Source organism: Suncus etruscus, chromosome 14 (assembly GCF_024139225.1).
Source record: "Suncus etruscus isolate mSunEtr1 chromosome 14, mSunEtr1.pri.cur, whole genome shotgun sequence".
In the NCBI taxonomy this organism is placed as follows: Eukaryota; Metazoa; Chordata; class Mammalia; order Eulipotyphla; family Soricidae; genus Suncus; species Suncus etruscus.
In genome coordinates, this window is record NC_064861.1 from 83,383,090 (window position 1) to 83,408,892 (window position 25,803).

Sequence of the window (25,803 nt, forward strand, 5' to 3'; positions counted from 1 at the left end):
CTGAAGTCCAAAGACTCAGATTCAGTTCCAGCCAGCAAAAAGCCCTCGCCTTCCACAGACCCTTGCTCTTATACTCCAGAGTCAGGTCCCACCCAATGGTGGGATCAGATACCAACCAATGGTGGAAGCAGAATCAGGTCCTACCCTAGGGTGGGGGCAGAATGCCAGGTCACACCCTAGGGTAGGGCACAATCACCTAATCAGATTAGGGTGAGCAACATAGTAATCCCCCAAAATATTTACATACACAATACCTGCTGTGAGGAAAATTCCAGATGTGGAAAATTTGAACCTTCACTAGAATGTGGCACAAAAACAGGCCTAGATGAACAAGTACTTCCAATTGTTATTTTATTTGATATGCACCAAAACACATTTTGATAACAGGTTACAGAAAAGACTCCAATCATTTTGATTTGAAAGAGGCAGACAAACACATTGCTAAGACACCTTTGGATATGTGAATTGTGGCTTAGGAGCATGTCCTGGGGGATGTCCCTTCTCTGGTTTCCCCAGGTTTGGCTCAGACCTGGACGTAGGACAATAAGACATCCCCCGTGATCTCCAGCAAGTTGATCGTGTTGAGGCTTGAAATCCGATGTTGGAAGTCAAACATGTACTGGCCATTGCCAAACACCTGGTAGCCAGTGGAGCTGGTGCGGATGTACAGCTACAGGAGAAGGGCAACATGAATGTGGGTTCGGGGAGGGACACATGGGATATACAGAGACAGGGGAGAAGAGCAGGACTCACGTCAAAGGACTTTCCTGGACCAAAAGGATTGAAAGAGGTGTCTTTCTCTTCAGCTCCCCATTTGCCATTCAGGAAGCTGTTTCGCACCACAACACCCTCTTGGATATGGGGGCTGATGTGTAGGGCTATGTCCCCCGTGGCTCCCAACCTAAAATTGATGGCAAATCTGGAGGCAGAGAGGAAGGTGGGGGTCAGCAGCTAGGAGGTCAGCACATGCTTCCCAAGTGAGGAGGAACCAAGGAATTGGACTCTGGGGTTGAGGGTTGTGGACTCTCAACTCCACAAAACACTGTACCTGTCAGCTGAGAGAGTTATAAAGCCCTTGATGACGAAGGTTCTGTTTGGGGTCAGGCCCCCCTGAAGATTCACCACAAATGGCACAGGCTGTGGGGGAGAACATGGGGCTCCTTCATGTCTGAATCAAAGACAGCATAGGGGGTACCACTGTTTTATGGAGATCCCCTAACCTCCCACCTTCTCTCGCTTCTGCCTCTCCCCCTCAGTACACACTATGTCCTCCGCTCTCAGACCCCCCTCAAATGGGACTCTCCACCCTCAATTAGTTTCTCCCTAACACTTGACCACCCCTCACACAGTCTGGCCCCTGGGGTCTGTTTTACCGGGTTATAGACTGGGGATCCCTCCGTGTACTGTTCAAGGAAAGGAGAGAGAATAGAATTGTCAGCAAATGTCTATACAACACCTCTACAGGCCAGCATTTCTCAGGGTGCTGGTGAGCACCACTTAGAGCTGGTCATGGAGCCCCACATTCCCACCCCAGTCCCATAGGGTCCATGACTCTTCACTTACGAACTGAATATCAGAAATCAAATTGCTTTTTACAGCACCCTACAAGAGAAACAGAGAAGACAGAAACCATGAGGGGATTCAGAGTCCTCAGGCTTTGAATCCAACATCAAAGACAAATATAACATCCACATCAAAAACTTATAGGATTCAAGGGGATAACTATGTGCATTGCAGACACAGAAAACAAATAATGTCATGAAAGTCACCCTAAATTTATATCTGATGGCATGATGGGTGCCATCAGGACAGAACCAACTCTACTGTTCCATGGACTCAACTGTAGCTCATTACCCAAGAATGCGACACACTAGGGAGCTCCAATGAGAAAATAGTAATCAATAGGAAATCTGTTTTTTTTCTTTTGGGGCCAACCCTGGACCTGCACTGGGACCACTTCTGATTATGCTACGCTAGGGTTGTATCACAAAGAACCCCATCTCCTTCCATATGCATCCCTGCTTTGAACTCCTGACTCATCACCTCTCTAACCTCAAATTTTCCCTCCAGTTATGTTAACAACCACAGTGCACCTGGGAATTCTTCGCACTCATCAATCCCTTTTGACAACCACAGCCAATCTGCTGCCTTATCTGGAACTCTAATTCTGGAGCTCAGCCTTTCCCCCATTTCTTTCTCTCTCCACTTGTCTCTGTCTCTCTACTCTGTCTATCTCTATCAGCTTACCTACTGCATCATCCCCTATCCCTATCTCCAATCCTCCTAATGCTGTTCCCCTTTTTCTCATTCCATCCTTTTTTTTTTTTTTGTGGTAGGGGCAGCAGGCTTTAGAGGGACTGATTCAGGGATCCATGGTCCTTTCTCAGTAAATCAACCAATAAAAGGAAAGACAGGTTATAGCCAATGAGAGAAACTGCCCACCTGGCCAGGGCCAGAACTGCAGTTAATGAAGTTGATAGATTGAACAACCAGGTCCCCATGTACATGCAGGTGGGTGACGTCCTGGAAGGGCATCCGGTGCAAAAACTCATAGAAAGGATTTCCATTCACTGTCACCTAGAGAGCAAAGGTAAAATCATGCAGAGGATGGGATCTTGGAAGAGAAGAAATAGAAAAAATGTACAGGGAAATTAGCAGGCAAGATTATGTGGGAAGCTAGGCTGGAGACCCAAAGTCAGGGCCTTGAGTCTACAGAGTTAACTAAAGTCCATTCGATGTCAAGCTCCTAGGGTGGTGAGGAGGTGACTAAACACAGGTATAAATCAAGAAGAATCCCAGTTGGAATTTTCAGGGCTAGGTCCCCTTGTTTTGAGCGGTGAGGTAGAGGATCCCACAGCTCAGTGTTCAGGAACTATTCCTGACTGTACTCAAGGACAGTATGTGCTGCTGGGATTCCCACTGCCACAGGCTGGTACTTTCCCCTGTACACTGTCTCCAGTCTTGGGGTCTAGTTCTAACATAGACTCTGTGACTCGGGATGCTTCTCATACTCTAAGATTCTCCTATAGAAAATGAAGGGGAGGGCTACCAGGGACAAGGGAGAAGTGTGGTTCAGCACTAGAACACATGCTTTGAATATGAAATCCTGGCTTGGATCTCCATCCCCACCCCCTAAAATGACTACCATTTGGGTCAAGTGCAACGATGGCACACCCAAATATCCGATTACAAAGGGTCAGGAGAAAACAATGTAACCAAGTGAAGATGAGTGATAATCACGTGTCCAGAGCTCATGCTGTGTTTGTAAGTGTTCTGAGTTTGATCTTCTGAACCAGATGGTCCCCCAATATCACAAAGAGGGTGAGTCTCCAAAAACAATGACATAAAATGAATGTCAACAACAAACGAAACTGAGGTACTGAAGAATAGGGGCTGCTTAGGGAAGCCAGCCCAGCTCTGACCTTATAGTGCTCCTGCATGACCATCACCAGCAGCTCGAAGCGCTCCCCCTCTTTGAAGGGAAAGCTGTTTTTCATCTGCTCTTTGCCCCACTGGCCCGACTGCTGTGAGTTGAAGGCAACCTTATCCTCACTGTCAAAGTGAGGGTTGATGTGAAAGGTGATGTCGGCTTCTGGTTCAGGTCCCAACGCAAAGTTCACCAAAAACCTAGGTAGGAGAGGAGGTATAGTTCCCCAGTCTGCAAGACATTGTTACAACCCTGGGCCAGAGCTTCAAGGGGCTATCTTGGACCCACTAGAATGGCTTAGGTGGTGGAGGTGAATTGATCAAACGCAGTGGGTGGGGCAGCACCCTCATCCCCAGCAGGCAGAGGCACAGATTCCCTGAGCTCTTCTTAGTCCTTGAATCTCTGACAACACCAACCCTAACTCCTGAGCCTCAAGCACACCCATGGCCCATACACTTTCTCAGAACTCACAGCTCTCACACCTCAGGACTTCTTGACTCCACCTGGCCATGGCCCCCTACTGTATGCAAAGAGGATGGAGGACTGACAAAATCAGAGCACCTTTTCCTCATTAGAGAACTCTAAGGTCTTCGTGGGTAGTTACCCCAACCCTTGGTCTTTGCACCAACATTTTCTAGTCCCTAAAATCCGCCATAAGATGTGGCTCAACACTTCCCTCTCTGGCTGACCGAATCATTTCCTTTGTCGGGGAAGGATCCCTCAGGAATTCTGGGGCTGAGGAGGAGTCTCACCAAAGTGAAGAATCCCTCACCTCTTCGTGTCCTTCTTGGGCACACCCTCGATGTAGATGGCCATCCCCACTTTCAGGCCTCCTGGGATGGTCTTGTTGAAGGGCAATGCCTGTGGGAGAATCTGGGTCAGGGCCTTCAAGCACAGTACAGCCTATCCCCTCATCGGTGTTAATATGTATATTCAAGGGAATTACTATCAATGTATTTTTAAGGAGTAATGGCTCCCTCCATAATGGCAATTGGTAATCTTGTCCCGAACTTCCTCTTTTGCTAACTTCTTCTTGTAGTATGTAAAGTCCACATGGATGATGAGACCTGGCCTCACCTGGGTTGGGTGGGCTCTATTGAATAAAGAAGAAAAGACTCTGCCTTGGGGGACACAAGCAAGAGGAACAGTGACAATGTCAGAGAGGGGGCCAGAGAAATAGCATGGAGGTAAAGTGTTTGCCTTGCATACAGAAGGTCCATGGTTCTAATCCAGGCATCTCGTATGGCCCCATAAGCCTGCCAGGAGTGATTTCAGAGCGTACAGTCAGGAGTAACCACTGAGTGCTGCCAGGTGTGAGCCAAACAAACAAAAAAACAACAACAACAACAACGAGCAAAGAGATCTACAGAGTACATCTTTTTATTTTGGATGATCTTGGCATACTCAATAGTGTAACTGCAGGAGGTAGTACCCAGAGTGGAAAGGAAACTCAAATGGTATATATTCACAAACAAAAAAGAAAAGGAAAAATGTCAGAGAGCCTGAAGAGAAAACACATGAAGCTGCTGAGCAAAGAAAGCAGATAAAGACTCATGGCTCTTTTTGACTCTGTTGAAACTTTGCCTGCTTGTGAATTATTTCTCCACTATACTCTTCTTCCTCAGACTGTCTAGCTGAAGGACTAGATATACCAGGTCTAAGGCAGCCTCACTGAACACGTAGACTTTATGCTTTTTATTTTACGGTTTAATTCAAGAGCATTTGGATTGGGCCGTGCTCCTGGACTAGGACATTCCCACCTGTATTGGAAAATTGCCTTAAGTATAAAAAGGTAGAACCTGGGGCGGGGAGAGGGTTCTTGTTAGTACAGAGCAGAGCCTGTCAGCCAGAAGATACCAAAGGTCCAGGCCCCCTCCAGCCCACGCCCCTGATAGTGCCTGATGGTCAGCATCAGCAAAATGTAACTGCAATTTGCTCTGACTTTCCCTCCTTCTCTCTCTCCAGTCTCAGCTCTAGGTTCCTTTTTCTGTTCTCTAGCCAGTGATCTCTCTCTTCTCTCTCTTATCTTTCATTTCTCTCTTCTCCCTCTTCTCTCTGTCATCTCTTTCCTCTCTCTCTCTCTCTCCCTCCCCCCCTCAAATACCCCTAGACAGCTTCAGGAGAGGTATAGCAATAAAGGGTCTGCCTTGGGGGACACAAGCAAGAGGAACAGTGACAATGTCAGAGAGGGGGCCGGAGAAATAGCATGGAGGTAAGGTGTTTGCCTTGCATACAGAAGGTCCGTGGTTCTAATTCAGGCATCTCATATGGTCCCCCAAGCCTGCGAGGAGTTATTTTGGAGCATAGAGCCAGGAGTAACCACTGAGTGCTGCCAGGTGTGAGCCCAAAACCAAAAAAAAAAAAAAAAAAAACCAAGGGGGGAAAAAAAACAATGAGCAGAGAGGTCTACAGAGCACATCTCTTTATATTGAATGATCTTGGCATACTCAATAGTGTAACTGCAGGAGGTAGTACCCAGAGTGGAAAGGAAACTCAAATGGTATATATTCACAAACAAAAAAGAAAAGGAAAAATGTCAGAGAGCCTGAAGAGAAAACACATGAAGCTGCTAAGCAAAGAATGCAGGTAAAGACTCCATGGCTCTTTTGATTCTGTTGAAACTTTGCCTGCTTGTGAATTATTTCTCCAATACTACCCTTCTTCATCAGAAATGTCTAGCTTATGGGCTAGATATACCAGGTCTAAGGCAGCCTCACTGAACACGTAGACTTTATGCTTTTTATTTTATGGTTTAATTCAAGAGCAATTGAATTGGGCCATGCTCCTGGACGAGGACACTCCCATCTGTATTGGAAAATTACCTTAAGTATAAAAAGGTAGAACCTGGGGCAGGGAGAGGGGTTCTTGTTAGTACAGAGCAGAGCCTGTCAGCCAGAAGATACCAAAGGTCCAGGCCCCCTCCAGCCCACCCCCCTGATAGTGCCTGATGGTCAGCATCAGCAAAATGCAATTTGCTCTGACTTTCCCTCCTTCTCTCTCTCCAGTCCCACCTTCAGGCCTCCTTCTTCTGCTCTCTAGCCAGTGATCTCTCTCTTCTCTCTCTTATCTTTCATTTCTCTCTTCTCCCTCTTCTCTCTGTCATCACTTTCCTCTCTCTCTTCTCTCTCTCTCTCTCTTTCTAATACCCCTAGACAGCTTCAGGAGAGGTATAACAATGAAGGGTATTTCTACTTCTCTTGTCCTCTCTGTCTCTCACTGCTTAGGCTAAGTTGTGGGTCACTACATTGGCGAGCACCTGAAAATCACTTCTGAAGGAGAAGGGAACCCATGGGTGAGGATTCAGAAGGAACAAGTAGTTCAGCATTATGAGTGAGGTTTTAGTAGAGACTACATCAAGTTCCAGTGCCCTTCATTTAGAGACACCACCAAGCTTCAGTCTGGGACCAGGTGAGTGGGGGTGTTCAGGATGAGCCCAGGTCAGGGCCTGGGTCTGTAGCTTACCGGGTTGTAGTTGGGAAGGTAGCTGGGTGCAGGAACAAAAGTCATCTTCAGTGGCTAAGCAGGCAACTCTTCCTACGTGCAGCACTACAGGAGTGAAGATGGAGTACATGGCAGCTGGGCTGACTCTTATACGCTCCAGGGACCCATTTCTCAGAAATGAGTCTTTCTCAGAAAGTCCCCCCTCTTATGCCCCCTCTTTCACCCCCCAAGTCTTTTCTGGGTAAAGGTCACCCCCCCAGAAATGTTTCCTTATTGCCTAGTTTTCTACCATTTTTTTTTGTTACAACAGAATCCAAAGCCTTCTCTTTTGCAGGGGCTGGTGGGCAAGTGTTGCAGGCAGACAGATAGATGGTCCCTGCTAGTGAACTTCTCTGAAATTGTCTAATCACCAGTCCTGAAGCAGCCCAAAGGTGCAGCAGGAAACTCTTGGGACATGGAGAAAATGAATCACCATCAAGTTGCCGAAATCAAGACACCACCACCCAGAGAATGGTGGACTTCTAAGAAAAGGAGAAGCTTTAAGAAACTCTAAAGGTAAAGATAAGATTAATAAAAAGACCTTCAATAACAAAAAAGGCCAAGACTCTTCCCCTAGGTCAATTCTGAGGCTACAGGGAAACTCTACTTGGGGTAGTTTGAGAAAAGCCAGATGCTAAACCGAAACTTATCAACCCTTGAGTATGTTTAGCACCTTGGAGAATCAGCAGCAGAGGACACAAGAACACAGGACTCTTGGCCTTGATCCACTGGAGAAATCTGTGCCCTCTAAACTCGCATCTTTTGGCTTGTCCCTTGCCCCATAGCTTCCTCTGAATAGAGATGTTGGAGTCCATTATTCCCCTCCTCTTGAAATTCCTTCCAAGGTGACATTCCTAAAAAAAAATGGAAAGACACTGGAACAAACTTTCCTTGTCCTGTAAAGAGCAATCCTTGCTCCAGCCTGAGTCCACAGTTCCTAAGAACTCACTTGGTGGAAGCAGCCCCGTAATGATCGAGTGGATTATCAGAACAGCTCAATGACTGCCAGGTGAAGCTCATGGGACATTGACATCTATGCTGAGTAGATGCCCATATATGAATTTTACAAATTTAAAAGTGTGGTTCATTTGTTTGATTTTTTGTTTGTTTTCTTATTTTATTTTTTAGCCACACCCTGTAGTGCTGGGGCTACTCCTGGCTCTGCACTCAGAAATCACTCCTGGCCTCTGGGGACCATGTAGATCCCATGGATCGAATTGGCCAGGTACAAGTCAAACACCCTACCACTGTAGTGTTGCTCCATAAACAGTCTGTGTTTTGGGGGGAACACTTCCTGGGTTGCTCAAGACTTACTCCTGGTTCAGTGCTTATTTGGATTGTTTGTGAGATCACAATGGAAGCTGAGGATTGAAGTCACATCACGTCCATGTAAAACAATTTTCCAACATGGTATACTATCAATGGGGTTAGTCTTTGTTCTTTTAATCCTTACAATTTGTTTTAGGATTTACAATACTATTCAACATAGTTTCCATGCATACATCATTGCAGTACCACAGCCATCACCAGATATCCTGCTCCCTTCTACAAAAAGCCTAAGAACTCCCTCACTCCCCTTTTTGTTTTTTTATTTTGAGGAGGGCACACCCAGCAGTATTCAGAGTTTACTCCTAGCTCTACATTCAGAAATAACTTTTGAAGGCTCAAGGGACCATATGGAATGCTGGGGATCAAACCTGAGGATGGCAGCTTGCAAGGCAAATGCTCTACCTGCTGTGCTATCACTCTGGCCCTCCCTCCCTCCACTTGTCACTTAGCTCTATAGACAAAATCTTCCATTTGGTGTCTTTGACCATTTGTTCTTCTCTGACATGGTTCTTTTTGATTTCACATATGAGCTATATCTCTCTTTCTTGTTTCATCTTGTTTCATTTTGTAATGATGATACTTACACTTAGATGACACATAGAACTAGTTTCCTTGGCCGGGAAGGTGGCGCTAGAGGTAAGGTGTCTGCCTTGCAAGCACTAGCGTAGGACAGACCGCGGTTCGATCCCCTGGCATCCCATATGGTCCCCCCAAGCCAGGAGCGACTTCTGAGTGCATAGCCAGGAGTAGCCCCTGAGCATCAAACGGGTGTGGCCCAAAAACAAAAAAAAAAAAAACAAAAAAAAAAATGGGGCCGGGCGGTGGCGCTGGAGGTAAGGTGCCTGCCTTACCTGCGCTAGCCTCGGACGGACCGCGGTTCGATTCCCCGGCGTCCCATATGGTCCCCCAAGAAGCCAGGAGCAACTTCTGAGCGCATAGCCAGGAGTAACCCCTGAGCGTCACAGGGTGTGGCCCAAAAACCAAAAAAAAAAAAAAAGAACTAGTTTCCTAAAATTCCACAAAATTGTAAGCTGATAAAGTAGAATGTTTTTTTAAGTAACCTTTAGTTTATAAGGTTTATAATTCCTAAAATAAATATTAGAAATAATTCTGCAATACAGTTTAAATAGTAATTAGTAATTAATAATTTTGTTAATACAGCTTAAAATGCATGTAAAATAGAAAAATCCTCTAGAGGTCAATTTTAGTAAGAGTGAAGAAAATGAAGAAAAATTTAAGGCAAAAATCTGAATAGGTGGGGCCGGGAAGGTGGCGCTAAAGGTAAGGTGTCTGCCTTGCAAGCGCTAGCGTAGGACAGACCGAGGTTCGATCCCCCGGTGTCCCATATGGTTCCCCCAAGCCAGGGGCGATTTCTGAGCGCATAGCCAGGAGTAATCCCTGAGCGTCAAACGGGTGTGGCACAAAAACCAAAAAAAAAAAAAAAAATTTGAATAGGCTTATAAAAGTATGAAAGTGTGTTCAAAACCAAGTTTATAATAGGAAATATTATAGCTAATGGCTGATCTATAAGCTAAAAAGTCAAAGATTACCCAAGAAAAGTCAGTGGATGTTAAGAAAAAACACACCAGTAGTGCATGAAACATTCACTGCAAGTAAATGTTAATTTTTTGTTGTTGTTTGTTTGTTTGTTGGGTCACACCCAGTCTTGCTCAGGGGTGACTCCTGGCTTTATGCTCAGAAACCACTCCTGGCAGGATCAGGGCTTAATAGGGGATGCCGGTATTTGAACCACTGACCTGTATGCAAGGCAAATGCCTTACCTCCATGCTATCTATCCAGCCCCAAAATGTTAATTGTTTTATTAAAAATGTATGAAATCCGGAGAGATAGCACAGCAGTGTTTGACTTGCAAGCAGCTGATCCAGGACCAAAGGTGGTTGGTTCGAATCCCGGTGTCCCATATTGTACCCCGAGCCTGCCAGGAGCTATTTCTAAGCAGACAGCCAGGAGTAACTCCTGAACATAGGTGGGTGTGGCCCAAAAACCAAAAAAAAAAAATGTATGAAATCCCTTAGCAAGCTGGGAGTAAACATACTGTCCTTTATCTACTAGAGTGCACCCTCAGCAGCATTTTCTTTTCCATGCTCTGGAAAGTTTATTTATTTTTTAAATTTATTTAAACACCTTAATTACATACATGATTGTGTTTGGGTTTCAGTCATGTAAAGAAAACCACCCATCACCAGTGCAACATTCCCATCACCAATGTCCCAAGTTTCCCTTCGCCCCACCCGACCCCCGCCTCTACTCTAGACAGGCTCTCCATTTTCCTCATACATTCTCATTATTAGGACAGTTCAAAATGTAGTTATTTCCCTAACTAAACTCATCACTCTTTGTGGTGAGCTTCCTGAGGTGAGCTGGAACTTCCAGCTCTTTTCTCTTTTGTGTCTGAAAATTATTATTACAAGGGTGTCTTTCATTTTTCTTAAAACCCATAGATGAGTGAGACCATTCTGCGTTTTTCTCTCTCTCTCTGACTTATTTCACTCAGCATAATAGATTCCGTGTACATCCATGTATAGGAAAATTTCATGACTTCATCTCTCCTGACAGCTGCATAATATTCCATTGTGTATATGTACCACAGTTTCTTTAGTCATTCGTCTGTTGAAGGGCATCTTGGTTGTTTCCAGAGTCTTGCTATGGTAAATAGTGCTGCAATGAATATAGGTGTAAGGAAGGGGTTTTTGTATTGTATTTTTGTGTTCCTAGGGTATATTCCTAGGAGTGGTATAGCTGGATCGTATGGGAGCTCGATTTCCAGTTTTTGGAGGAATCTCCATATCGCTTTCCATAAAGGTTGAACTAGACGGCATTCCCACCAGCAGTGGATAAGAGTTCCTTTCTCTCCACATCCCCGCCAACACTGTTTATTCTCATTCTTTGTGATGTGTGCCATTCTCTGGGGTGTGAGGTGGTATCTCATCGTTGTTTTGATTTGCATCTCCCTGATGATTAGTGATGTGGAACATTTTTTCATGTGTCTTTTGGCCATGTGTATTTCTTCTTTGTCAAAGTGTCTGTTCATTTCTTCTCCCCATTTTTTGATGGGGTTAGATGTTTTTTTCTTGTAAAGTTCTGTCAGTGCCTTGTATATTTTGGAGATTAGCCCCTTATCTGATGGGTATTGGGTGAATAGTTTCTCCCACTCAGTGGGGGGCTCTAGTATCCTGGGCAATATTTCCTTTGAGGTGCAGAAGCTTCTCAGCTTAATATATTCCCATCTGTTAATCTCTGCTTTCACTTGCTTGGAGAGTGCAGTTTCCTCCTTGAAGATGCCTGTAATGTCCTGGAGTGTTTTGCCTATGTGCTGTTCTATATATCTTATGGTTTTGGGGCTGATATCGAGGTCTTTAATCCATTTGGATTTTACCTTCGTACATGATGTTAGCTGGGGGTCTAAGTTCAATTTTTTGCAAGTGGCTATCCAATTGTGCCAACACTACTTGTTGAAGAGGCTTTCCCTGCTCCATTTAGGATTTCCTGCTCCTTTATCAAAAATTAGGTGGTTGTATGTCTGGGGAACATTTTCTGAGTATTCAAGCCTATTCCACTGATCTGAGGACCTATCCTTATTCCAATACCATATATCTGAGGTGAGCTGGAACTTCCAGCTCTTTTCTCTTTTGTGTCTGAAAATTATTATTACAAGGGTGTCTTTCATTTTTCTTTGCTTTTTTTCATTTTTCTGTTGCTTTGTAGTACAGTTTAAAGTTGGGGAAAGTAATTCCTCCCATATTCTTTTTCCCAATGATTGCTTTGGCTATTCGAGGGTGTTTATTGTTCCAAATGAATTTCAAAAGTGTCTGATCCACTTCTTTGAAGAATGTCATGGGTATCTTTAGAGGGATGGCATTAAATCTGTATAATGCCTTGGGGAGTATTGCCATTTTGATGATGTTAATCCTGCCAATCCATGAGCAGGGTATGCGTTTCCATTTCCGTGTGTCCTCTCTTATTTCTGGAGCAGAGTTTTATAGTTTTCTTTGTATAGGTCCTTCACATATTTAGTCAAGTTGATTCCAAGATATTTGAGTTTGTGTGGCACTATTGTGAATGGGGATGTTTTCTTAATGTCCATTTCATCCTTATTACTATTGGTGTATAAAAATGCCATTGATTTTTGTGTGTTAATTTTGTAGCCTGCCACCTTGCTATATGAGTCTATTGTTTCTAGAAGCTTTTTGATAGAGTCTTTAGGGTTTTCTAAGTAGAGTATCATGTCATCTGCAAACAGTGAGAGCTTGACTTCTTCCTTTCCTATCTGGATTCCCTTGATATCCTTTTCTTGCCTAATCGCTATAGCAAGTACTTCCAGTGCTATGTTGAATAGGAGTGGTGAGAGAGGACAGCCTTTTCTTGTGCCAGAATTTATTATCCTCCATTGAGGATAATATTTGCCACTGGCTTGTGGTAGATGGCCTTCACTATATTGAGAAAGGTTCCCTCCATTCCCATCTTGCTGAGAGTTTTGATCAAGAATGGGTGTTGGACCTTATCAAATGCTTTCTCTGCATCTATTGATATGATCATGTGGTTTTTATTTTTCTTGTTATTGATGTTGTGTATTATGTTGATAGATTTACGGATGTTAAACCATCCTTGCATTCCTGGGATGAAACCTACTTGATCGTAGTGGATGATCTTTTTAACGAGGCATTGAATCCTATTTGCCATGATTTTGTTGAGGATCTTTGCATCTGCATTCATCAGTGATATTGGTCTGTAATTTTCTTTTTTGGTAGCATCTCTGTCTGGTTTAGGTATCAAGGTGATGTTGGCTTCATAAAAGCTATTTGGAAGTGTTTCTGTTTGTTCAATTTTATGAAAGAGTCTTGCCAAGATTGGCAGTAGTTCCTCTTGGAAAGTTTGATAGAATTCATTAGTGAATCCATCTGGACCTGGGCTTTTGTTTTTCGGCAGACATTTGATTGCTGTTTTAATTTCATCAATGGTGATGGGGGTGTTTAGATATGCTACATCTTCTTCCTTCAACCGTGGAAGATTATAAGAGTCCAAGAATTTATCCATTTCTTCCAGGTTCTCATTTTTAGTGGCATAGAGTTTTTCAAAGTAGTTTCTGATTACCCTTTGAATCTCTGTCATATCAGTAGTGATCTCTCCTTTTTCATTCCTGATACGAGTTATCAAGTTTCTCTCTCTCTTTCTTTGTTAGGTTTGCCAGTGGTCTATCAATCTTGTTTATTTTTTCAAAGAACCAACTTCTGCTTTCGTTGATCTTTCGGATTGTTTTTTGAGTTTCCACTTCATTGATTTCTGCTCTCAGCTTTGTTATTTCCTTCTGTCTTCCTATTTTTGGGTCCTTTTGTTGAGCATTTTCTAGTTCTATTAGCTGTGTCATTAAGCTACTCAGGTAAGCTCCTTCTTCCTTCCTGATGTGTGCTTGCAAAGCTATAAATTTTCCTCTCAGTACTGCTTTTGCTGTGTCCCATAAGTTCTGATAGTTTGTGTCTTTATTGTCATTTGTTTCCAGGAACCTTTTGATTTCCTCCTTGATTTCATCTCAGACCCACTGGTTATTGAGCATGAGGCTGTTTAACTTCCAGGTGTTAAAGTGTTTCTTCTGAGTCCCTTTGGAGTTCACAAATAATTTCAGAGCCTTGTGGTCAGCGAAGGTAGTCTGCAAAATTTCTATCCTCTTGATATTATGGAGGTATGTTTTATGTGCCAGCATGTAGTCTATCCTGGAGAATGTCCCATGTACATTGGAGAAGAATGTGTATCCAGGTTTCTGGGGATGGAGTGTCCTATATATATCCACTAGGCCTCTTTCTTCCATTTCTCTCCTCAGGTCTAGTATATTCTTGTTGGGTTTCAGTCTAGTTGACCTATCCAGTGTTGACAAAGCCGTGTTGAGGTCCCCCACAATTATTGTGTTGTTATTGATATTATTTTTCAGATTTGTCAACAGTTGTATTAAATATTTTGCTGGCCCCTCATTCGGTGCATATATGTTTAGGAGAGTTATTTCTTCCTGCTCTACATACCCCTTGATTAATATAAAATGTCCATCTTTGTCCCTTACAACCTTCCTGAGTATAAAGTTTGCATTATCTGATATTAGTATGGCCACTCCAGCTTTTTTATGGGTGTTGTTTGCTTGGATAATTTTTCTCCAGCCTTTTATTGTGAGTCTATGTTTGTTCTGACTTTTCAGGTGCGTTTCTTGTAGGCAGCAGAAGGTTGGATTGAGTATTTTGATCCATTTAGCCACTCTGTGTCTCTTAACTGGTGCATTTAGTCCATTGACATTGAGAGAAAGAATTGTCCTAGGATTTAACGCCATCTTTATTTCAAAATTTGGTGTGTTTTTTGGGTAGTCTTGTCTTAGATTAGGTCTTTCAGTTTATCTCTTAGGACTGGTTTTGTGTCTGTGAAGTTTCTGAGCTGTTTTTTGTCTGTGAAGCCATGTATTCTTCCATCAAACCGGAAAGTGAGTTTTGCTGGGTATAGTATTCTGGGTGAAGCATTCATTTCATTCAGTCTTGTCACAATATCCCACCACTGCTTTCTGGCATTGAGTGTTTCTGGTGACAGGTCTGCTGTAAATCTCAGGGAAGCTTGCTTGAACGTGATTTCCCCTTTTGATCTTGCTGTTTTCAGAATTCTGTCTCTATCTGTGGGATCTGTCATTGTGACTAGGATGTGTCTTGGGGTGGTTTTTCTGGGGTCTCTTTTGGTTGGTACTCTTCGGGCATGCAGGATTTGATCACATATATTCTTTAGCTCTGGAAGTTTCTCTTTAATGATGTTCTTGACCGTTGATTCTTCCTGGAAATTTTCTTCCTGGGTCTCTGGGACTCCAATGATTCTTAAGTTGTTTCTGTTGATCTTATCATAGACTTCTATTTTCATCTGTTCCCATTCTTTGACTAATTTTTCCATTGTCTGCTCATTTGCTTTAAGCTTTTTGTACAATCTCTCCTGCTGTATGGAATTGTTATGTATCTCATCTTCCACAGCACCAAGTCTATTCTCAGCTTCTGATACCCTGTCTCAGAGCTTATCCATATTGTCATTCACTTCGTTTACTGACTTTTTCAGTCCTGTTAGTTGACATGTTATTTCAGTTTGGAGTTTTGTGATTTCTGTCTTCATATTTTCTTGGTTCTTATTAGTGTTCTGTTCAACTCGATCCATGGTTTCTTGGAGTCCGTTGAGCATCTTCCATATTGCTAGTCTAAAGTCCTTATCTGACAGGTTGATTAGTTGGTTGGTCATTATCTGGTCCTCAAAATTGTCATCTTCATTCTCTATGTCTGATGCTGGCCTGCGTTGTTTCCCCATTGTCACACTTGTATTGTGGGTTTTTCTACGTGTTGTGGTGGTATTCATTGTCTATATGATGCAGGCAGCACACTCCTCTGGCTCCTCCCTTTCTGGATGGGCTGACTTGCCTCTAAGGGAGGGGAGTCCTCCGTGGATGAAGCCTCACACTGGGTCAAATCTTAGGCCCGAGCATGCAACAGAGAAGACAGTCCGGAAAGAAATGTTTGCTTCTGTGATATAGAGCCGTTCTTAGTGTGATTTTTCCTTCTTGTTGCAATGGAGTTCTTTCCTTAGAAAGAGTGCATGGCTGCGTAGCGAAGCGGAGCGGCCGTGCTCCGCTGGAGCTTCTTTTTGCCCCACTCGCAAGAGTTTCATGCAAGAGGACAGTAGACAGACATAGACAGGTCACACTCACAGGTTTTTCACAGTTGGGCCCCACTGGGCTGGTGTACTTTCGCGGATTTTCCCCGCCTGGTGTCACACACAGAGAGCCGGCTTTTGCAAAGCTTAGCCGGTTTTCATGCTCTGTAGTCCCTCCCTGAAAATGGCGTCTGGGCGAGCAAGGTTTCTGGAGCCTCTTTTTGCCCCACACGCAAGAGTTTCATGCAAGAGGACAGTAGACAGACATAGACAGGTCACACTCACAGTTTTTCACAGTTGGGCACCACTGGGCCGGTGTACTTTCGCGGATATTCCCCGCCTGGTGTCACACACAGGGAGCCGGCTTTTGCAAAGCTTAGCCGGTTTTCATGCTCTGTGTTCCCTCCCTGAAAATGGCGTCTGGGCGAGCGAGGTTTCTGGAGCCTCTTTTTGCCCCACTCGCAAGAGTTTCATGAAAGAGGACAGTAGACAGACATAGACAGGTCACACTCACAGTTTTTCACAGTTGGGCCCCACTGGGCCGGTGTACTTTCGCGGATTTTCCCCGCCTGGTGTCACACACAGGGAGCCGGCTTTTGCGAAGCTTAGCCGGTTTTCATGCTCTGTAGTCCCTCCCTGAAAATGGTGTCTGGGCGAGCGAGGTTTCTGGAGCCTCTTTTTGCCCCACTCGCAAGAGTTTCACGCAAGAGGACAGTAGACAGACATAGGTCACACTCACAGGTTTTTCACAGTTGGGCCCCACTGGGCCGGTGTACTTTCGCGGATTTTCCCCGCCTGGCTTAGCCGGTTTTCATGCTCTGTAGTCCCTCCCTGAAAATGGCGTCTGGGCGAGCGAGGTTTCTGGAGCCTCTTTTTGCCCCACTCGCAAGAGTTTCACGCAAGAGGACAGTAGACAGACATAGACAGGTCACACTCACAGGTTTTTCACAGTTGGGCCCCACTGGGCTGGTGTACTTTCGCGGATTTTCCCCGCCTGGTGTCACACACAGAGAGCCGGCTTTTGCAAAGCTTAGCCAGTTTTCATGCTCTGTAGTCCCTCCCTGAAAATGGTGTCTGGGCGAGCGAGGTTTCTGGAGCCTCTTTTTGCCCCACTCGCAAGAGTTTCACGCAAGAGGACAGTAGACAGACATAGACAGGTCACACTCACAGGTTTTTCACAGTTGGGCCCCACTGGGCCGGTGTACTTTCGCGGATTTTCCCCGCCTGGCTTAGCCGGTTTTCATGCTCTGTAGTCCCTCCCTGAAAATGGTGTCTGGGCGAGCGAGGTTTCTGGAGCCTCTTTTTGCCCCACTCGCAAGAGTTTCACGCAAGAGGACAGTAGACAGACATAGACAGGTCACACTCACAGGTTTTTCACAGTTGGGCCCCACTGGGCCGGTGTACTTTCGCGGATTTTCCCCGCCTGGTGTCACACACAGAGAACCGGCTTTTGCAAAGCTTAGCCAGTTTTCATGCTCTGTAGTCCCTCCCTGAAAATGGCGTCTGGGTGAGCGAGGTTTCTGGAGCCTCTTTTTGCCCCATTCGCAAGAGTTTCATGCAATAGGACAGTAGACAGACATAGTAAGGTCACACTCACAGTTTTTCACAGTTGGGCACCACTGGGCCGGTGTACTTTCGCGGATTTTCCCCGCCTGGTGTCACACACAGGGAGCCGGCTTTTGCAAAGCTTAGCCGGTTTTCATGCTCTGTAGTCCTCCCTTGCTCTGGAAAGTTTAAACTGTATTTATAAGAAGGTCTTTTCATGCATCTTAAAAAACTGGTTTCAAGGTTCTGAATTCCCTAAACTGTTGCCTGTCCAGGAAGCTCTGTATGGGTTCTCAGAAGGAGCAATTAATCTCTCTGGATAGATTAACACCTCTTTTGAGGTGTTCATTTTCTTTAAATTTTTACATTAAATCCCTCTAATCTCCCTGGCTCATAGAATCTCATTGTATAGGTTTGTTGCCTGTGAGTTTTCTTTAAATGTAAGTTCCTTCCTACTTTAAATAATCTGTCTCTGTCTTTGGTTTCTGTCATGTTAATAACAATATGTCTTAAAGTTTTCCTACTTGAGTCCACTTCCATTGGAGCCTCTGGGACCTCTTGGATTTGGTTTTCCTATATATTTCACACAAAGAAATTAACCTATGGTTTATTAAACTAATCACCAAATTTGCCTCCTTGTTCCTTGGGGACCACAATGAATATGAATTTGTTCATCTGGAACTCATACCGTAGGTTGAAGTAAGTCACTGAGAAAAAGACTGAACAGATACTACATAAGGAAGAATAATGGAAACATTGAGAAATAGACAAACACACAAATAGGAAATAGACAAAATATCTCAGCCCAACCTGAGACAAGGAATTGTGAATATCTTTTTTATATATCAATGTGCCCTTGGTTTAAAAGAAAACTTCAAAAGTCAGCTAAGATACTCAGAACCTCTCTAAACCAATTCATTGAGATAAGTTCTAGATATGCCCAGAATGCTGAGAGAGTCCAAAAGGATAGATTTAACAGACAGATAAGAGAAAATTTGCCTGTAAATATTGTTTGTCCTGATACCTTGCAACCTCCGAAAAAAATTAGAAGCAGGTGGTGAGCAAAGTAGCTGTGGTCTAATAAAATCTTTATTCAATTTAAAAAAAAGCAAGCTGCATTGGGCAGACCATCCCAAGGAGGAGGAATGCATCAGCTGTGGAAGGACAGGGATACACCTGCCCAGATCTGTGATCACCACCTGGCCCTGCAATCATGCAAAAGAAAGAAATCGCCCCAGTCAGGGGATCTCCAGGTGCCCCTGCAAGAGGTCAAAGGTAATCTCTAAAGTAACCTAAAGTAATATCTCCAGATTTGTTATTACAATGCTGAACTTTCTAAGTAGTGGGTAGCAATATAAAACTTTGAATTAATACTTGAGATATCAGTTCTGTCCTTAGCAATATCTAGGACTTCTCTTGGCCAACTCCTATGAAATCAAGATGTTAGATACTGGTAGGTCATTTCCACGTAAAGAAAGAGGACATTGCCTCAACTGAGTTGAGTTGAGAAAAATGTACTCACTGTGGCTGTTATCAGATTTAGTTTTTACTCATCCTTTGATAATGCTCACAGGATTCACAACCCCAAGCAAAGAAGAGACATTGCACACATTAGAAATACTATCCAACTACTCCCCACATGGAAGAAGTCTTTAGGACAATGTCAGCACTTAGCTCCTACCTCCCACCAGGTACCCTCCTAAGATGAAAGATGTGGAACTGGGTGTGGAACCAGGGAACTGCTTAGTATGTTCAAAAAGCCACTTTAGTTTACATCAACCTCAAATCAATATCCAGTCTATCCACAAGTTAGACAATAACCTAGGAAACACAATGTCTAAAGGACCAATGTTCCAACTATAGAAAGGCTTTAAACATGGATTGCTGCTGCCTTGAATTTCTCTGCATTCTGACTAGGTTCCTTTTCTGCCTTTGAACGGGGAAGACTTGATTCCAGTAAAACAGAATAATTCAACTGGACTGTCCTTCCCCAGAGCTCTAGAAACACTCTAGGTTTTTGGTACTATGTTAGAAAGAAAGCAGAGAGAAAATTAGCACTGACAAGGAAACCATTTTCCAATATGTATTTGATTTGCAGTTCAGCTCAAGAGGACACAATTGGCCTCTAGATAGTAAATGTCCTTGGTGAATGCAGATATTGAAGCTCCCCAATGAGTCACCAATTGCTAGGCAGAAAGTGAAGGATTTAGGATCTAGACGGACTCCTGGGGCTCCATCACTGTCTAGTGTCCATCTCAGTTTCTGTTGCTTTGGGACTTACTTAGTTTCTTTATAGCCAATATATGAGGAAGATCACTCTATATATCTTCCTCTCTTCCTGGCTAACTTGACTCAGTATTCTTAAGATCCATTCAAAGAGCAAACATTTCCATAGTTGCCTCTCTTCATAGGACTCTGTAGTAGTGCTTTGGTTTTTGTTGCTGTTGGGTTTCCTTTTTTTTTGGTTTGGGGGACACACCTGGCAGCGCTCATGAGTTAATCCTGACTCTGCACTCAGGAATCATTCCTGGCAGGCTAAGAGGACCTTATGGGATGCTGTGGATCAAATTTGCGTCAGTCACATGCAAGACACATGCTCTGCTCACTGTACTAACTCTCCAGACCTCATATTGCTTTATATATGTGAAGCACAGTTTCTTTTTTCAATCATTTGTTCTTGGTGCTTATGTTGTTTCCAGATATGGGTGCTGTGATGAGAGCTGCAAAAATATAGAAGTCTTTTTGTCTGTTCTGACTAGAGTTATAGGACCTATGGGATAAATGCCAAACAGTGGAATTGAAGAATCATGTGACAGCCCAAGGCCTCATTTTCTGAAATGTTCATACTGGTCCAAAAGGTTGGACCAGTTGGCATTCCCACCAGCACCAGAACGAGGGGTTCAATTCCACCGACATCCACAACAACACTGATTGAATTTCCTCTTAGTCATACATGCTAGTCTCACATCTATTCGTTTTTCACCTGACTTTTTTGAGGTTTGATGTTTTTCCCACAGTTGATTCTTTCTACCAGAGCTCTGGGCTCTAAATACCTTAGACAGCAATTTTTTTTTCTTGGGTCACAACCAGCAGCACTCGTGGGTTTCTCTTGATTATGCACTCAGAACTCGATCCTGGCAGGCTGGGGGGACCATATGGAATACTGGGGACGATCCCGGTTCCATCCCAGGTCAGCCGCATGCAAGACAAATGCCCGCCCACTGTGCTATCACTATGACCCCATTGGATAACAGTCTTTTGTCAGATGATTGGTGGGCCAATATTTGTTCCAGTCTGTAGGAAGATACATTTATTAGTATTGATCACCTAACCTCTTTAGAAGGCAATAAGGAAAAATGAGTTAGAGTCCCTGATCTGGAATGAAAGCTACCAATACGTATTTCCAAATTAAACTGAATTAAACTAGTAAATTATTTGTATATTTAAATACACTTAAAATTGAATCACTGTATGATGCATACTTCCAAAGTTGCTCATGAATGATTTTCTGTCCTACAATTTTCTACACGCATCCCTTCATCAGTGCACATTTCCCCCCACCAATTTCCCCAATTGAAACACCATCTTGTTTAAGCTCAGGTTTGGGAGTTCCTAATGAAGAGTAACTTTCATCTGAAAAGCAAACTTTAGTAGGTGTATGTTCTACAAAATTCTAAAAACTAGCAGTTGTTTGGCTAAACAGGTTGATACTGAGGCTGAAGGTTGGCCTGGACAGACACAAGAAGTAACAGCAACTCCTCTCCTGGCAAAGGATTCTGGGATCCCCACTTGAAGCCCAGATGCCCTTTAAGTTTCATCATATGCTTGTGGCAAAACCCCAGCAATGGTTGAGAGATAGGAGCATGTCAAACTACCAGAACCTACTCATCAACTCATCAACCTACTCATCAAAAGTAACTCGCTAAATTTCAGAATCTTAATTCTGTCCTTGTTCCCATCATTGAGTATATCTGTGAAAGCACAACGTATACAAATCCAGAGTTAACGGAATAAGTACATCCTATTAGACTGCTGTAAAAGTAGTTCCCCACACACCCACACAAAGTAATGCAGATGAATATCATTTTACTGGTGCTAGCAGCTATTTCTTACTTTGTTTTTAAATTTTTTATTTTGAATTATGAGAACAAAAGATGCAAAGAAAGAGGACAAGGTAAAGTTACAGTGTAAGGACAATCAGCCATAACATAATTCTCAGAAGAAGTCCCCTTGCTGATATCTTAACTTTGAACTTTCAGCCAAAGAACATTAAGATAAATAAAACAGAATCCATGTACAATTACTTTGTCTCTCAAGTACCCAGATTGTATCACATTATAATATTTCTTAACAGTACACAAGGCAATCTAAAGCCATAAAACTTATGTAACTCCTTAAACATTAGAGGCATAGTATTTTTTACATTTTCATGTACATGCATATTAGCTTAAGTTAACCTCAAATTTTAAGTGGGTGCATTTAACCTCAAATTTTAAGTGGGTGCATTTTAAGGATTAGAGTCAAAGGAGCACAGTAAAAACGGTGTTAGATTGGCAATTGTTGTTTTCATAGGCCCACCAAAATATGAGAGGCATGGAAAGGAATAACCTTGGCCTAAATACAAAGAGATCCTACCCCTGAAGTTTCCTTGCATAAGACCAACTCTAGGCTTCAGGCAAGTTATCGTCCAATCCAAGACATTGTCCATAGTGCCAACACACTTTTCACACAGTCTCTGTTGTTGGTATCATGTTTCTGTATCAAAGATTCTGGAATCTGCATATCCTAAATTGAAGTCATGATGTGGAGTGTCTTCTCATTTCACCTCACCATGAAAGGGCAATGCAGGAAGCCCTGTCCTGTAAGCAGGTCGTTGTTAAGTCTTCTCATTGTTAAGGGAAGTCTCCTTTCAGCAGGACAATGTCTGAGCAGTGGTAGGGTCTTCCGTGGTAGAGGATTGCTTCAAGGTGATGTTATAGACAAACCTCACATTTAAGAGGCAATACAGCAAGACTTGTCCAGTAAGCAGGTCATTGTTTTTGTTAAGTCTTCTTAGTGTTAAGGGAAGTCTTTTTTGAGTAGATCGATGTCAGAGCAGCTGTAGGGTCTTCCCTGGTAGAGGAATGCCTCCAGGTGATGTTATATACAACCTTGGATATTTTGTAGATGTCTTCTCTAGATCAGGGGTGAATGGAGAATGCCCATTCTTCTGAGGCCTGTACCAGGTCTTTATGTCAATGTTCAGGGTGTAAGGTCTCATTGCACTACAAGATTTGTGTGTTCCCATCTCTATTAGATAAGAACTTATTGGTATGTATAGTATTTTCCCATTTTAGTGTGCCTAAGCAAACAAGAAATAAAGCCACGTGGTGCTATCAGATATATGGGGGCGTAAGAACATTTCCAACAATACCCATGACTTGGTTCAAACATAAGCATTAAACTGAGGGATTCTTTCACACCAAATTTCCTATTGAGCAGTTCACAAAGAGAAGGTACAAAAACATGCGGGGGGGGGGGGGATCGTCACTGTATAAGAAAATATTCAGCAAAAGTTATAGCTGTCAAAGAAAACACCCATAAAATGTTGAAGAGACATAAGTGTCCTTTTTATGCCTTTTAAAATAGTTGGGTGGGCACCAAAGTGGGCACCACTTTGATCTGTGACTTACGACTCTACAGTACTTAAGTTAGAAAGGGTAAATGAGGAGTAATGATGATAGGAATTAAGGAAGTTAAAGAGAAATATAATCTTATGAAGGGGTATGCAAAAGGGCAGAGTACAAAATGGACATTCTGCATATATAAAAACATAATTCAATGATAGTGAGTACTATTAATGTTTCTTGTGCTATTGCCCCCGCGCGATTTTGAAAATATAGAATGGACAGAGATTACCAGTGAATTCAAGAAGCTGGGAGGCCAAAAGTTCAGGGCCCCATCCAGACCCTCCCTAAGGAGCTGAATGGATAATGGGGGAAAGCCTAGGGTAACTTCGAGCTCCACCAAGGGGGCCCAACTCACTGGCTTGCCCAGGCATGTGGCCCGGGGAAGCCCTGGAGATCTGGAGCAAGGGGGTAAAGGGGTGCTGGGGTTACCCAAGTCCCGCACCCCCACTAGGCCTGGTTAGGAAGGTCTCCAGCATGGCGGGAACCCGCCAAACCCCCTCCTGCTAGACTCCCGGCTCCCAGCTCTAGCAGCTATTTCTTTCTGGGTCAGGACAAGTTGCATTTTGTCTTTAGTTTAACCAGGACTATTCACGCAAGAGGGGCAGGGAAGAGCAGAATTCGGCTCAAAACGCAGAAAGAATTGCTCACCCCAAGCCTGGGTTTACAGCTTCATGTGGCTATTCAGAAATAAAGAGGACTTTTGGTTTGGGTTTTTGTACAGGACCAGCCTACTGTGATCAGAGCTTCTTCCTGAATCTATGCACAGGCATCTCTCCTAGCAGTGCTCAGGAGATCAAATATGGTGCCTTGTTTCCCTTTCCACCAACTTTCTGCCTATCTCACCTGCAAAGGGAGACTCTCCCATAGCTGGGAGGGGTCTGTGGTTGGTAATTTAAGGGGTTACCTGGGGAAAAGGGGAAGGAGGGCATCAGCAAGAAAGAGGGAACAGAGACACTCTGCAAGAGATGCAGCAGGAAGGACAGAGAAAGGAGGTGGAGAGAGATGAGAGACAGCATGGATGCAGAGGAGCAGGAAAGAAAGAGGTTGCTTATGTCATGTGAATGAGATATGCAGATGGTGGTTAGGGCCTTATTAATAAAACTTTATGTCTCCTGAAACTTCATCTGATTGCCATGGCTCATTTCTTCACCATTATCCTGAACCTAAGACCTACCAGGCCCTTGGGCTGCAGGCACTGGGCCAGACCGAGAAAGACCTCACTATCCATCCATCCACACCAGGACTATATAGTTAATAATTAATACAACAGTGCCTGAGATCAAACAGAGTCAACAACATGCAACATAAATGCATGTCCTCTTGTACCAGTGTGTGCAGAAACTAGGAAAACTCTGGAAGGCCCTTAGAATTTGACAGTGGAATTTTAGGCCAGATTGCTCTTCGAAGAGAATCTGGTGTGGAGTTGTAGTTGTTACATCCCTAGGAAAATAAAGTATGCTAAGAAAGAAACACACCGATTTGAAAAGCTGCTCAATCTGTGGAGATGGACTTGGAACAGCAGGCTCAGATCGTCCTGTGACTCTGAGGGCTGTTCTCCTCACTCACAGGCCCAGGCTGAAAACACCAAAGCAGAGGAAAGAGGACAGCGAGAGACCACATATTAATTGCTTAATAACAAACTTTTTTTTGTTGTTTTTGCTTTTGGGGCCACAACCTGTAACACTCAGGGTTACTCCTAGCTATGCACTCAAAAATTACTCCTGGCACAGGGGACCATATGGGATGTCAGGGATTGAACCAAGTCCTCTCCTGGATGCTTCATGCAAGGCAAACACCCTACTGCTGTGCTATCACTTGGGCCCCAGACTTTTTTTTAATGCACTAACAGCAGCTAGAGAGACATCATATGGGTTAACGTGCTTGCTTTTATGTGGCCATCTCTGGTTCCATTTCTGAACATCACCTGCTATAAGCCCTGAGCATGGAGCCAGGAGTAAGTTCTTTGACGTTCTGTATGGGACCCAAGACCAAATATGTACCAAAGAGGCCTGAATTCATTGCCAACCTCCTGCTCTGATCTAGTCATCACAATAGCCGAGCTTTGAGTATCTTGAATCATATTGGAATCTTACCTAAAATGGAAGTTGGGGGTGGGTGTGAGCAATAGCACAATGGGTAGGGCATTTCCCTTGCACACAGCTGATTTGGGTTCGATCACCAGCATTTCATCTGGTCCCCCGAGCCTGCCAGGAGTAATTTCTGAGCAGACAACTAGCAATAACCCCTGAGTGTCACGGGGTGTGACCCAAAAACCAAAAAAAAAAAAAAAAAAAAAAAAGGCAGAGTTGAATGAGGATGTTTACTCAACCACTGACCAAATTTGTGTCAGTCACATGCAAGACAATGCTCTGCTCACTGTGCTATCTCTCCAGACCCCATATTGCTTTGTATATATGAAGCACAGTTTCTCTTTTCAATCATTTGTTCTTGGCGCTTATGTTGTTTTCAGATTTGGGTGCTGTGATGAGCGCTGCAAAAATATAGAAGTCTTTTTGTCTGTTCTGACTAGAGTTATAGGACCTATGGGATAAATGCCAAACAGTGGAATTGCGGAATCCTGTGAAAGCCCAATGCCTCGTTTTCTGAAGTGTTCATACTGGTCCAAAAGGTTGGACCAGTTGGCATTCCCACCAGCACCAGAATGAGAGGTTCAAATCC

The 25,803-nt window shown here is 43.6% G+C and overlaps 1 protein-coding gene across 1 annotated transcript; it reads right to left on the reverse strand.

The window, feature by feature from the left end:
* Positions 1-523: 523 nt before the first annotated feature.
* On the reverse strand, positions 524-6,934 carry LOC126028515 (galectin-4-like). The gene is made up of 9 exons (XM_049787480.1): positions 6,890-6,934; positions 4,200-4,288; positions 3,423-3,627; positions 2,443-2,577; positions 1,564-1,602; positions 1,374-1,403; positions 1,049-1,137; positions 754-919; positions 524-670 (listed from the first exon to the last, which is right to left on the reverse strand). The coding sequence occupies exons 1-9, from the start codon at positions 6,932-6,934 to the stop codon at positions 524-526; spliced, it is 945 nt and encodes a 314-aa protein (XP_049643437.1).
* Positions 6,935-25,803: the final 18,869 nt, after the last annotated feature.

Bases quoted from the DNA above. Each gene is read 5' to 3' on its own strand.
- LOC126028515 (XM_049787480.1), bottom strand. From the start codon at position 6,934: ATGACTTTTGTTCCTGCACCCAGCTACCTTCCCAACTACAACCCG. The intron at 1,404-1,563 runs GTAAGTGAAGAG...TTCCTTGAACAG, and splicing joins TGATTTCTGATATTCAGTTC to TACACGGAGGGATCCCCAGT. The intron at 920-1,048 runs GTACAGTGTTTT...CTCTGCCTCCAG, and splicing joins ATAACTCTCTCAGCTGACAG to ATTTGCCATCAATTTTAGGT.